General features: G+C 36.9%; 1 protein-coding gene and 1 long non-coding RNA gene across 2 annotated transcripts in view; both read right to left on the minus strand.

Moving 5' to 3' along the window:
* LOC145720900 (uncharacterized) overlaps window positions 1–15,523 on the minus strand; it is a 447,488-nt gene that overhangs the window by 273,815 nt on the left and 158,150 nt on the right. The gene's annotated exons all lie outside the window — the stretch shown is intronic.
* Window positions 8,556–15,523, minus strand: part of OPRK1 (opioid receptor kappa 1) — a 30,952-nt gene continuing 23,984 nt past the window's right edge. Inside the window, exon 4 of the mRNA XM_081815989.1 lies at window positions 8,556–10,452. Coding sequence (XP_081672115.1) covers window positions 9,920–10,452 — 533 coding nt within the window. The 3' untranslated portion in view covers window positions 8,556–9,919. The remainder of the gene's footprint in view (window positions 10,453–15,523) is intronic.

Raw genomic sequence — 15,523 nt, forward strand, 5'->3', positions numbered from 1 at the left:
TCTAGAACCCTCAGTTTGTTTTTCAGAGTCCATCATCTCTCATGGTTCTTCTCCCCCTCTAATTTCCCCCCCTTCATTCTTCCCCTCCTGTTATCTTCTTCTTCTTTTTTTTTTTTAACATATAATGTATTATTTGTTTCAGAGGTACAGATCTATGATTCAACAGTCTTGCACAATTCACAGCACTTACTATAGCACATACACTCCCCAATGTCTATCACTCAGCCACCCCATCTCTTTCATCCCCCTGAACACATAAGTCTTAAATGAAAGTCACTGTAAACTACAATCCAAATATTTTGAGTTTTAAGGAGCTGACTGTAAGCTCTCCTGGCTTTTTTATTCTGTAAAGCTTTAACGAATTTGCTCCTGTACCCAGTCATATAATCTAATACCCCACCTGCCACTAATGCAAACAGAACAAAACACAAATAAAATAAATAAATTACTCTAAGAGAAAATAATTATGGGCTCTTTGATGCTTTGTTCAGCCTATTAAACTTTATGCAATTTGCCTCGGGAAATGTATTCAACATTGTACCAAAAAAGGACATATCTATTTGTATTTCTGATTTTTAACTCAAAATTTCAAACAATCTAATTTGATAAAAGATTATCAAAGTAGACATTTTTTTTATCTTCCCTTTTTTTAGTGCATAAAGAAACCAAGACAAAGAACTGTCAAATAACATGTCAGGAAATGGAGGTGGTGATTCCAAATCCCACTTTCTCTGGCTCACAAAACCATGATCTTTCAACATTCCCACAATGTTGTCAGTAATATCATTTGTATAATTTGATACAATATTTAGAAATCTGAAGTGATATGTAATGATAAATTTACTTTTTACAAACTATTATGATGGGGAAACTATCCATACCCAAAATAAATGTATTTTCTGTATTCTTATAAAATTTCTATACTCATTGCTTATTTCCATTATTAATAAATTCATTGCAGTATTATCTCCCAGTCCACAGCTGCCTTTTTAGTTATGTCTGTTATCTGCTGTTTATGGTCCAGTGGTAGCTGGAGGGAAGGAGATATAATATGAGTTTCTTAGAAGCCTCAGCATTTATATATTTCTGTTCTTTAGAAAAGATGTGAACTGGTGAGCTAACAAGGTTTGGAACAAAGGCTAACTGCTCAGGATGATTCCTTTTCTCATAAAGAGGAGTAGTTTTTCGCATCTGCTGTATGAAGAGGTGAACAGGGAGGTTCTAAGTGGAGGCTGGTCATGAAATCTGAGTGCTTTTATCTGTGTGTGTTCTGGTTATTATATGACAAATTGTTGCAGGACATCGTAGTGTAAAACGAGCATTTTATTATGCTCACTGATACTGTGGGTAAGGAATTTGGAGATAGTAGGATGGCTTGCTTTGTTTCACGTTGGGTTCTCAGCCAGGAGTGACTGTACAGCTAGGGACTGGAATCACAGGGAGGTATCTTCATTTGTCTGACAGTTGAAGCCATCTGTTGGCTGGGCCTCAGCTGGCTCTTCCACTGACCCATAGTTTCTCCATGCGGCCTCTCTGCAGGGTCTTATTTGGTCTTCCTCACAACATGGCAGCTGGCTCCAAGAGAGAAAGGCAGAAGTATTGGTGTTTTATGATTTAATCTCAGAAATCACATGGCTTCATTTCCACCATATTCTGTGGACTGAGACAGTAACACTGATATATCCAGGTTCAAGGGAGGGACATAAACCTCGCAGTAGATGAGAAGAATTTCAAGATATTCACACTGTGTGAAGATTACTTGGAACGAAAGATACAGTCATGCCAATTTGGAAAATACAGTCTGCCACAATGAGTCAAATCTTAAAAATTACTGTCATTATTTTATAAACTGTGTGGTTTTCCAGCAGCAGAAGTATGAAAAGAATCAATGGTCTGGGGGTATTTGTAAGTTCCATACCATGGGCCTCCCCCTGGAGACCAGTGAAAGTTGACTGTATGTCCACTCTTTATGACTGGATCTTTGCTCCTTCTGTATTCCTATGATATAGAAAGAGTGGTGTTAGTAAACAGCTAATACTTTACCCATTGACTGCCAGTCATTTCTTAATCTACTCCATGATAATGATAAGAAAGATACTAGCAAAGTCTGCTCAAGTAGATATCACCCAGAAAACCCAGTTCAATGTGCAGCTGAATCACAAAAAATGAAATGCTGGAAAGCCTTGACCAAAACAATTCAGTAATAAAGACAGTGTTGACTTTCATTTTTTTTTTTAATCCCTAACAAAATATTTGAGGTCTTGTGTATGTATATATGGGTTGGTATTGTTTAAGTCCTTATTTATAACTGAACTAATATTTAAATTACATAATCAAGAAAATGTCCATAAGCCAAAAAAATTTTGCCTACATATCTATCTAAATGGAAATACCCTCTATTCCTTAAAAAGTAGTCCTTAGAAACAGAGCCTTATGTACAGAGGAACAAATTTCAAAATGTAACTTAAAGAAACACTGAGATTTGTTTTTTAATCTGAAAATAAAGTTAGGGGTGTGAAAGTAGCATTGAATAAAGGAAGCATACTGGCAAAGATCTTGAGAGGGTCATCTTATTGTAGTATGTTCATCTAAGCAGAATTCCAAAATGAAAACAGGCTACAAAAAATATCTTCTAGTTTACAAAAAAATATCTATTCAGTGTTTATGGGTGCACTATTCTTCAAATTATCTCAGAATATAAACACTCTTAATTTTCCCTCAAATGGAAGCATGCTCCAGCTGGCATATGTCATGGCTTTGTGTGGGGTTACAAGGAAGAATGGCAAAACTCTCCCATCTGTACATGGATTGAAGACACATTATTTGAAGTCATTTTCTCTCATTTCCCCTGTATCATAATCTCTTCTCCATGCCAGTAAAATGCCTGGATCTCTCATCCTCCAAATGGTGTCTAATTTAAACCTGATAGTTGTGGGATAAATTTGGGTATAAATAGCCACTGTATGACAAAGTCTCATTGTTATGCAAGATATAAGGAGGTATAAGATATGGAAGATATGGAGGGTATAAGAAAAGCATGAATTTAGTCATCATGGTAAGCAATTGTACATTGTGTTTTTTATTAGCAGTGCCATTTTTAGTGTTATTTCTAACATCTGCAAATATTCATTTTTTCTAACAGATGTCACCTTGTATTATTTCTAAAATATTGTCAGAAACCTTCAAAAGGGGGTGCCTGGGTGGCTCAGTCGTTAAGCGTCTGCCTTCGGCTCAGGTCATGATCCCAGGGTCCTGGGATCAAGCCCCACATCGGGCTCCCTGCTCAGTGGGAAGCCTGCTTCTCCCTCTCCCACTCCCCCTGCTTGTGTTCCTGTTCTCACTCTCTCTCTCTCAAATAAATAAATAAATTCTTAAAAAAAAAAACCTTCAAAAGTATTGCTTATTCTGGGGCTTATGTGTTAAATTTTACTTACTAAATTGAAGACTATTTAAGGATTCTTTTTTAATATAAAATTTGTAAATTTGAAAACTAATTCCTATTTAGAATTAATACTCAAGAATATAAATATTTTCAGTGTGGGTTTTCTTCTTGGCTATACATAAATCTGGAGCCCCATTCCCAGAACAGGAAAGAAGTGATGCAGCTGTCAGAACTCCATGTCCCTCATCCCTGTGGCAGCCAAGGTAAATGACAGTGCTGTTCTTATTCTCCCCATCCCACACCTCGCCTCACCCCCACCTCCACCTGCAAATACCTTTCACATGCACATTTCTTTAAATGCTACTATCCCTGGTTTTCTATTCCTACCAGATTCTTCCCCTTTCTTCCTCTGGAGCCACTGAGGAAAAAATGGAAGATTTGATGAGGTGGGTACTGTGGTAGATAGCTGTGGGAGTTCTCTTTCCAGAATTGTGTCCTCACTACCTGCTGGACCTCACATGGCGATGATGTGTCACATGGCTGTGTGAAGCAGCCCACGGGGAATCTCAGAGTTGTGCAGTTTTAGAATTGGAAGAAACCATGGAAATCATGGAATCCAATGTTTTTGCAGTGGGGCTAATCGAGAATAGTAGTAATTATATTAACTAACACTTGTTGAGTACTGACTTTAGTTATAGGAGCCCAATAATTCTATGCGGTAGGTATTCTTTTTGTCAGTGTTTACAGAGGATACTGTCATGCAGAAAAAATAATACCTTGCTCACGACCACACAAATCTCAACTGGAGCTGCGATTTAAGTGTTTACTGGTGTTTACTCTCCCGATCTCTTTTGTTGCAGCTTACCAACATCCAAGAACGCTGATCCTGAGAAATCCCATCATTTTCCATGTCATAATCTCTGCCACTTACTATGTCACACTGGCAAACTTACTTGACTTTTCCATTTCAACTAACTCATAGGCTCGTTGAGTGTAGGAACTCAGGACATAGAAAACACTCAGTGTAACAATAAATATGAGGTTTTATAATTATTAGTACTAGCCATAGCAGCATTGTTAGTTTTAAATCAAAACTTAACTGATACTTATATACTGATACTTAAATCAAAACTTAACTGATACTTGGTAAATAACTTGTAGGCTTGAACAGCATATTTTTAGTGTAAATTTACAGTTGAGGCACAGTGTGACACAGAAATATCAATTTTTATTTATACTTTCAAGGATACAGAAAATCGACAACTTTGATGAAGTAGAGAGTCATCTGAGACTTCATGGGTGGTCCCTGGTCCCTTTTTCCCACATTTGACATGGAATCTCTTTCCCTAAATAACAGTTGAGGTTTCTGATGAAATTGTAGGCCACCACAAGGAGTGTTTACGTTATGAAACATACCCACTTCATGCCCTTCAAAACTATAAACTTATAGATTACTGGTTTATTACAAATAATCTTCTAGCCAGGGACATCCTGCTAAGGGCATTCTATAGATAAGGTCTCTTCTACCAGGCAAAAATCATTATTTATCAGAGGTCCAGTTGAGGATATTAGGCAGTTACGATCTTTGTTCCTGTCCCACCTGTAAAGAGGGCTCCTCCACAAGGGGAATGAATTGGTTGCAAACCAGCTATTTTAACTCTTTCCTCCTTAGTTTCATTAAAAATTGTTGAAAGTAACTACACTAGACCCTGTAGTTTGGTCTGTGTTTTACGAACACCTTTATAGCACAGCTCATAATTATCAATGTCTCATCCTCTGGTATAATTCCAAGACTATATTGTTCCTAATTGATTTGGCTTTCAACATATAGCCTTCCTCGACTATTTAAAACCCACAAAGTCACTTATGTTATTTACTAGTAGTTGCCATTTTAACTATCTTCATATGTAAGAATAATGTTACTCTAACTTTTCTAGTAGTTCCAGGTGCAGTGTATAGACATAGATAAAGCATTTTTAAAAGTATGTCTACATAAATGGATAAACCTTTTAGAATAGGTTGTATCCACTAGGTTGTGCTCATTGCAATACATTGTAATTATTTCCTTAATTGCTTGTTTTTCTTAGACATAAGTATCCAAATTGTGTCTGTTTTGTTTATCTATGCAGAATCTGGCATAATTCCTGACACAAATATGATTGAACATCCTCTCAAGCAACAGTTATTGAAAAAATTAGTTATATTTGTTTTTTATTGTTATCAACTAGTTTCTACAAACCTCGAGACTATCTGTAGGAATGTACAGTGCAGCAAATTAATTACAGAGAGGAGAAGATATCATAATGCCTAAAATTTGCTGCATAGTTTTCTCTCCAGTCCAACTTATACTTGATATCCAATCCCAAATGAAATTGAGTTATCAATCAAATATAAAGTTTGTAACAAGAAATTTGCTGTTTTAAATGAAAATAAAACCTGCTAGTGTGTTCTCTCCAGTTAGCAAGAGGAGTCCCTCTTTGACTTCCCTTCCCTAAGTTTGTTTCTGTTTACCAAAATATATATATATATATTTCTTTTGTCAAGATACCAGTTTTTAAATTACTCTCTATGTGTACAAATACCATGAGGCTTAGAAACAGGTAATTTATGGTGTTAATGTAGTTGTATTGGAAGAGGGGCAGGAGAGTGTGATTTCTTTATGTTTTTATTGATGGGAAAGTTTCATTTTGAATTTGAATATTTTCCATAATGAAAAAGTGGTTTTCCATAGGGAAGGCTGTGTGTAACATTGATTCTGGGATCTTGACAGCGTAACTGTGGAAAGATGCGAGTTTTCCTAAGTGATTGTAGGTTTTGGAATTTAGCATCATGGTTTAGATCCTTACATGTTTTGTTCCTTTCCATTAATTATCCACGACATTGTCATGGATTAAAAATCAAAGAGACTGTTTTTAGTTTTGAGAAACAGGTAACATTGTTCTTACTGAAGTACAGCATCATCAAAGCCATTAAATAATAAATGATTTACCACAGTAATTGACTGCTGTGTTTTGAGCAGGTGCAATTTTTATTTTATTGCAAGACAGACAATCTTATATACAATGCATAATTATCACCTTCCAAAAGTACAAGATATAAGTATATACAATAAAGAATATATGAGTATACTTTTGTTTCAGAGAAGAAAACTGCCTCAGGGCAAACAGGTTTATGTCCTTTTGGGATGGGATTTTCATATTTATCCTGAATCTTCCAAACAGTTCTTATTTAGAAAATAAATCTCATTGGATGGACATACAGGCTTGTCATAGTTTTTTCCTTAAAAAGGTCTAATTTAAAGCCAGCCAATAAGGAATATCAATAAAATGTATTCCTCTTATTCTAGTTATTCATCTTATTACATCCCAATACTAGACAAAACATCTATAAATTGTCCGATAATGGTTCTACAGATTTAAGAACTTGTATTTCTCAGTAATACATCATAGAATGGAACCACTTTCTTAAGATTTATGTAAATATTCCTTGATTTTTTCAAAACTAACTTTCTAAACTGTGTTTCTTTTGTAGCATTATGCTTTGAGTTTTGACTTAAGCTCTTTGCATAGGGGATGATTTTAGATTCTTAAGAGTATTTCTGAGACACTAATGCCAGTCTCCTCCCGGTTAGAATTATGGGTTTTCACCCTCATTGCTGCCTCCTGCATGGCTGTTTCATTTCTCTGTATCTTTTTATGATCCCTCACTAGATCTTATCTTCCAGAAGTCACCAGGGTGGGAGGATGGAATATATGTAGAGTTGATCTTGAGGTTCAATACACACAGTTCTGGTCTCAAAGAGACACAGCAAATTGTGTGCCCTCCTTGCTGTGATGAGAGAGCAGGAATATCAAGACATGGGACACAAACATACATCATCTCATACACACATGTATGCATGTGCACACACAATCACACACATGTAAACACATTTACTCACACTCACACATGCATGCACACACACATATACTCATGCAAACTAACATGCACAAACATGTATACTCACACGTGCATACATAAACAATCACACACATATATTCACACACACACGCAGGCATGCACACCCACAATTCACACACAGAAAGACATATATTCACACTTTCACATATGCATGCCCGCATGAGCACACATACATGCACACACAGACACACACTCACTTACTCACACATGCATGCACACGTGTGCACACATACACACTTTTGACAAATGAATACTTTTGTGTAAGTGGTATTTTCTCTAACATATATGACTCACTTTTTCATTCCTAAAAGCAGTGCCCTAAAATGACAAAGCCACTCCCTCTTCCTCCGGTTTGGGGAAATTGGTGTCCACAATAATAGAGAACTTAGAACATCTCTCATGGGTACTCACCTATTTCTCTCTCTCCATGGGCTGCAAACTTAGATAAAAAGACATGCAGGATAATCTGGCTAAAGTTCAGACTCCAATAATGGCAACAGATGCCATAAGGGTACATGGGGTGCTAAGTGAAAGAGAACCCATTACTATAATTACTATAATTTTATTCCATAATTGTATATTTGTGCACTGCATAAGAATCCTTCAAGAAAATCTCCTGGGTCTTACTGTTCCATAAAGAGATTTGTATATTTCTCACATCAGTAGGGCTTGTTCCTGAAGTTACTCTCTGTATAAATATCCCTTCTATATGGTAGCCAAGATTTTTAACCAAGGGATGAATGCCAACCAATATTTAAGCTATTCCTATTTACATTTAGTTATAAGAATACAAGGACACCAAAGAAAATCACTGAAATTTTAGAAATGCTCGAAAGAGCACTTTGGGTTCATTCAGAAGAACTTTGCCTTTCTGCCTTAAGTCATGTTAGATGCCATGAAAATCTGGAATGTAGACAAACATCATCATAGTAAAATTCTGAAGCCACATATAAAGCTTTCAATGCAAGGTTTGTTTCCAAAAGGAACGAGTATATATACAAGACAGAAAGTACACAGTGAACAGAAATTAGAGATGTAATGATGTCTATGAGCATGTAGGTCTATAAATTTGATTTTCCCATTAAATTCTGGGGGGTGCTGCCTTGATAACATATAGGCTTAAAGAAGAGAAGAGACAGGGGTTATTTCTAAATTATCCCTTTCTTCTGCCCAGGCAAATTACAGAAAAAGCCATTACCTCTGAAATCATAAGTTTCAGAGGAAAGATGAGGGAATTAATATATCATCTGGAAGTTTTAGCAAAATTATCCTAAATGTGCTACTCGTGGCATGATCCTCAGCTAGTATGCTCTTCACAGAACACAGCGCAAGGTATGTCCAAGCACCACAGGTGACATAATGTCCTTGTTCAGCCCACAATTAGGAACATTTCTACTTCCTGCCAAAAGCCACAAAATCCTAGCCCAAGATTAACATGAGCAAAACGCCCTCCCTCCACAGATAGAAAATTTGGTAACAGCTATATGTTCATGAAGAGATGCTGCATATAAATTAGATTCTGCCAAGTCAATAACCTGGGAATGAGTGAATATTTTGTGGTTGTTTAACACATGATTTAAGAGCACCACTGAAGGCCTAAATGGTGCTCAAGGGTCTGAAAGAGACAGCATCTGACTGATTCCCAGAAAGAAATTCATGTTGCCACAAAATGTCTCCGCATCAACCGTCAATAACTCAGGCAGTATTGTTAGTGTGTCCTCGGGAAAGTGCCTGACTGGAAGGCAAGCCCGGTCCTTATTTACACGTATACTATTATTTACAGGTGAAATATATATACTTTCAGTGATATTTAAACCACTTTATATTTCTTGACATCAGGACATGATTTATCATGAAATTATTTATCTGAATAGCATGCTGTGAAACAAACTGTGTCTTTTAAGAAATTAAACTATGTTGGAAATCACCTTTGGCATGTTTAAGTAACTTCATAAATATCAAGATAATTTCCTATTATACATGAACATCAGATACCTCAGGTGTGGGTCCAAGCCATACTTAAGTCAGAATCGTCACTATACGGCCACAGGAAATGTGTATCCATGTAGCATAAAGTGAGCTGGGCACATGCCCTGGGAATGGTTCTTGTTTTTATTCAGGTTGTTGCTGTCAATGTAAAGCATCTGGATTGGACACCTACTATCCTCTGAAACCAAGAATTTTTTCCTTGTCCTTTTTTTTAAACAGAGATTTTGGAACCACATTGCATGGAAAGGCCACAGCAGATGGGTCCTGGACTAAATCTAGGTAACCAGAAGAAAAAGGCTTATTTCTTTGTTCATCAAAGGAACTGGGAGTCAGCCTTGCTTCCCTGCCTTATAAAGGGGCTGTATTTGCTTACTTGAATCTTTTATACTCCATCCCTACAGCCTCGAGGCTTCCACTGACCTGGGTGGCTAACGCAGCCTGCATCTTACAATTTCAGACCATGAGATTTCTAGAAGTTTGTTAAAAATTCTACCTTCCATCTCAGACTTCAGTACTAATCTGAGTTAATCCGAGATCATTAAACTCTTCTCTTCCCGAAGAACTATAAGAAGACATCTCCATGACTAGTCATACTGGTTTATTTATCCCATCAACATCCCTCCCATAAGCAGGATCCTGAACTGTATTTCTGACCCTACTAGTACTCTGTCGCTCCATCCTCATCTTAATTGGAAAGCAGAAGTCTCTGAAACACCGCTTGAAGTTTTCATCAAGAAAGGCGTAGAGAATGGGGTTCAGGCTGCTGTTGGTGTAACCCAAAGCAATGCAGAAGTAATAGCTGGAAAGGGCAGCTGTGCTGTGAGAGGCATTCCCCAGAGCCTCCACAAGGATGAAAATGTGAATGGGGGTCCAACAGATGATAAAGACTGCCACCACTACCAGGACCAGCCTGGTGATCCGACGGAGGTTGCGATCTTTCTCTCGGGAGCCAGAAAGGAGTCGGACACTCTTCAAGCGCAGGATCATCAGAGTGTAGCAGATGATGATGATGAGGACGGGGATCACAAAGGCAAAGACGAAGACACAGATCTTCATGAAGAGGTCCCACCAGGAGTAATCATCATCCGGGAACTGCAAGGAGCACTCTATGACATCCATGTCTGGACAAGGTGAACAAAACAAACAAAAGCACAAAAAGAAAATATTTTCTTATTGCTGTGGCTGCAGTATTCTAAAAGTGAGTTTTTTGGGTACAAAGGTCCAATTATGGTGAGATGATATTACCTGAAGTAGATCACCAAATTAGGAATGAATTCTATGTATAATATTAACCATCCTATCTGTGCTTAGATCAATGAAGCCAGAAAGTCACCATTTATTGGTAACATACGCAATTCTATGAAATACATATTACTAGCTAGCAATATGAATTATGTAGTTGTGGAAACCAGTTTAATGTGGATGACTTTTAGAAGAACTAAATTGGTAATATAGCATAAGCCCTTACTTGCATTTCCATTCATTAACAATTCTCCCAGACCTAAGGCTCTGACAATAAAAGCTAGTATCTATTTGTAATAAATGACTAAATATTCCAAATCTAGCAAAAGCCAACTTGTCTGAAAACATCAAGTGATTTACAAGAAAGCATTAGGTGGGTCAGTAAAAATTTATACAAAGTGTGTTTAAATATGACCCAGGAGTTGTGACTTAATAGAATCAATTGATTAAGGGTGTTGTTGAAACATGAGTAAACTTTTGGAGAAGGAAGAGAAGGAGGAAGAAAAGAAAAAAAAAAAAACAGAACAAGGGAAGGTAGAAAAAGGAGGAAGAAAATCATCCTTATTAGCACCATCATCAAGGAAATTCGTGAGACACATTTTTCATTTTTACCAACACTATGTAACAGATAAAATAAATATTTTATTTGATTACTTGGAAAATTATATATTTGCTCTGCTTCTCTTTGCTGGATAGTATTCTCTTTGGAGTGACCTTCATAGTGGAAAGAGCAGAGACCAGAAAGAACAGAGACCCAATAAAAGCACTTTTTTGATACTTTCCTTGGGGGCTCCCTTCCTCCCCAAACATCAACCAGTCCACATTTTTTCCTCTTCCCTCTGAGAGGTCATTGAGCTCAGAGCAGGCAAAACTCTTTGTCCTAATCTGATCTTTCCTTACCAATAAAGTAATCATGAGCAATAATAAGAGCATAATTTTTATTATGATATTTTCTTCTGATATTGGGAAAATCTGCTTCAAAAATAGGACAAGAGTATTTTGTAGTGAAACAGCCCTATTTATATTTTCTAAAATATTTTTATGTGATCTTAATCAAATATCTCTTAGTAAAAACAAAATGTACCATCTTAGAATTTCAATTAGACATACTTACAATACAAAGAATATAATCATTTTGCCCAATTAATAAAGATGACTATCTTAGAAACCTATCTTTTATCAACTAGATACCAGATCAAAACTTTCATTAGTAAATGCAAACTTCCAGAATAACTCAGAATTTTTTTTTAAAGATTTTTATTTATTTATTGAGAGAGATAGTGATAGAGAGAGAGCATGAGAGGGGGAGAGTCAGAGGGAGAAGCAGACTCCCCGCGGAGCAGGGAGCCCGACGCGGGACTCGATCCCGGGACTCCAGGATCATGACCTGAGCCGAAGGCAGTCGCTTAAACAACTGAGCCACCCAGGCGCCCCAAGAATTTTTGATTCTCTAAAAAAAATCATTGTTTAAAGTGCTATTACTATGAAGAGTATTAGAAACAAACAAGCATCTTTTTAAATTTGTGCTTTTAGTGGGTTTTTGTTTTTTTGTTTTGTTTTGCTTTTTTAAAGATTTTATTTATTCATTTGATAGAGAGAGATACAGTGAGAGAGGGAACACAAGCAGGGGGAGTGGGAGAGGGAGAAGCAGGCTTCCCGCGGAGCAGGGAGCCCGATGTGGGGCTCGATCCCAGGACCCTGGGATCATGACCTGAGCCGAAGGCAGACGCTTAATGGCTGAACCACCCAGGCGCCCCTGTGCTTTTAGTGTTTATGGGAATATTAACAGTTAAAATCATTTTTTTAAATCATCAACATTAATCATTGAAAAAAGTATTAACTTTTGACAGGTGCACATTGCAAAAAATCTGAATTTTAAAAATATACTAGTCTGGATTTGATTTGTCTATTGAATCTAGTCTCCTTGAAGGTAGGGAACACGTTTAGTTTTGTTTTGTCCTTTCCATGCTTAGCTTTTGTGTATTCCAACATTGTCTCTTTCTTGAGGTTGGCCTCAGCTTAAATGTCACACCATAGACATTTATACAGAGGCTGATCCATTTAAATAGTTCTCTCCCTTGCAACTTATATTCTCTCTATATATTATACTCAACTTATTTTTTAATCATTATATAATGACAGAAGCTAGACAGAAGCTCTTCTGTAATAATGTTACCTTTCCTGGCATTTTTCTCTCCATCCAGAATGTAAACTACCTTAGGGTGGATAACCAGCCTGCTTTATTCAATATATAATCCCTGCCACATAGGGTGGCAAGAACATAAGATGCTTAAGGAATACAAACCATTAAATAAGAACATAAGGTGCTTAAGGAGTACAAATTGTTAAATAAGTGAATAAATGAATACCATAGGGAAACCCTTGAAAATGGGGACTGATTACAGTAGTTATTATGGAAGAGCAATCTGCTGAGATAAGTAAGGCAACATAAGAGCTGATGTTTAATCAGCTTCCTCTTGAACAAATTGTCTTGCATGTTGTAAGAGCTCAATAAATATTTGCTGAATGGGTGAAATAATCAACTACAGCTACTTTTACAAGACTTTGGAAAACATTCAGTGATAGGGTTAGAAATATCCTCCAGAAATATCAGTGAAGCTAAGCTTATACCAACAAATAGAAAGGAGAGTACTGAGGCAATCATCAAGGAAATTCAAGTCCACATGCACCATTTTTATTAAATGTTCTCTTTCAGGAAAAAGAATGCATCTTTAACTTTAATGACACACATAGGTTGAAAGTGAAGGATAGAAAAAGATATTCCTTGCAAATGGAAACCAAAAGAGAGAAGTAGCTGTCCTTACATCAGACAAAACTGGCTTCAACTTAGAAACTGTCATAAGAGACAAAGTCACTATATAATGATAAAAGGACCAAGTCATCTAAAGGATGTAACAATTGTAAGTATATATATGCACCCAACATTGGAACAGCTAAATATATAAAGCGTATATTAACAGAACTGAAGGGAGACAGAAATAGCAATAATAGGGCACGTCTATATCCCACTTTCAACAATGGATAAATCATCCAGATATAAAATCAATTAGGAAACAGCAGACTTGAACAACACTATAAATTAAATGGGGGGGGGGAATGGCGCCTGAGTGGCTCAGTAGATTAAGCATCTGACTCTTGGTTTGGCTCAGGTCATGATCACAAGGGTCATGAAATTGAGGCCTGTGTGAGTCTCTGCACTCAGTGTGGAGTCTGTTTGAGAGTCTTTTCTCCTCCCTCTCCTTCCCTTTCTGCTCCTACCCACCTAAATAAATAAATAAATAAATAAATAAATAAATAAATAAAATCTTTAAAAAAATAAAATGGACTTCACAGGGGGCGCCTGTGTGGCTCAGTCGTTAAGCATCTGCCTTCGGCTCAGGTCATGATCCCAGGGTCCTGGGATCGAGTCCCACATTGAGCTCCCTGCTCGGCGGGAAGCCTGCTTCTACCTCTCCCACTCCCCCTGCTTGTGTTCCTGCTCTCACTATCTCTCTCTCTGTCAAATAAATAAATAAAATCTTTAAAAAAAAATGGACTTCACAGATATATACAAAACATTTCATTCAAGAGAAACAGAATGCACATTATTCTCATTTGCACATGAAATATTCTCCAGTATAGAACATATGTTATGCCACAAGACAAGACTTAACACATTTAAGAAGATCGAAATCATGTCAAGTATCTTTTCTGACCACATAAAAATAGGCATTAAACAGGAGGAAAATTGGAAAATTCACAAATCTGTAGAAATTAAATAATACACTCCTGAACAACCAGTGGGTCAAAGAAGAAATGAAAGGAAAATTAAAAAATGCTTGAGATGAATAAAAATAGAAATAAAATATACCAAAATTATGGGATGTAGCAAAAGCTGTTATTGGAGGGAAGTTTATAGTGATAACTACCTACATTAAGAAAAAAGAAAGCTCTCAAATAAATAACCTAACTTTACAGATTAAGGAACTAGAAAAAGAAGAACAAACAAACCCCAAAGTTAGTAGAAGGAAGGAAATAAAGAACAGAGCAGAAATAAATGAAATAGAGCCGAGATGCCCTTTAACAGACGAACGGATAAAGAAGATGTGGTCCATATATATACAATGGAATATTACTCAGCCACCAGAAAGGATGAATACCCAACTTTTATATCAACATGGTTGGGACTGGAGGAGATTATGCTAAGTGAAATAAGTCAAGCAGAGAAAGTCAATTATCATATGGTTTCACTTATTTGTGGAACATAAGGAATAACATGGAGGACATTAGGAGAAGGAAGGGAAAAATAAAGGGGGGGAATCGGAGGGGCAGATGAGCCATAAGAGACTATGGACTCCGAGAAACAAACTGAGGGTATTAGAGGGGTGAGGGGTGGGGAGATGGGTTGGCCCAATGATGGGTATTAGGAGGGCACGTATTGCATGGAGAATGGGTGTTATACAAACACAATGAATCATGGAACACTACATCAAAAACTAATGATGTAGTTTTGATTTGAAATTCCCTGATGGCTAATGATGATGAACATTTTTTCATGTGTCTGTTAGCCATTTGTATGTCTTCTTCAGAGAAGTGTCTTTTCATCTCTTCTGCCCACTTTTTGACTTGATTATTTGTTGTTTGGGTGTTGAGTTTGAGAAGTTCTTTATAGATCTTGGATACCAGCCCTTTATCTGTAGTGTCATTTGCAAATATCTTCTGCCATTCTGTGGGTTGCCTCTTTGTTTTGTTGACTGTTTCCTTTGCTGTGCAGAAGCTTTTTATCTTGATGAAGTCCCAAAGTTCCTTTTTGCTTTTGTTTCACTAGCTTTTGGAGATGTATCTTGAAAGAAGTTGCTGTGGCCGATGTCAAAGAGGTTACTGGCTATGATCTCCTCCAGGATTTTGATGGATTCCTGTCTCACATTGAGCTCTTTCATCCACTTTGAG

Source organism: Leptonychotes weddellii, chromosome 4 (genome assembly GCF_054177405.1).
Source record: "Leptonychotes weddellii isolate Sample4059 chromosome 4, ASM5417740v2, whole genome shotgun sequence".
NCBI lineage: Eukaryota > Metazoa > Chordata > Mammalia > Carnivora > Phocidae > Leptonychotes > Leptonychotes weddellii.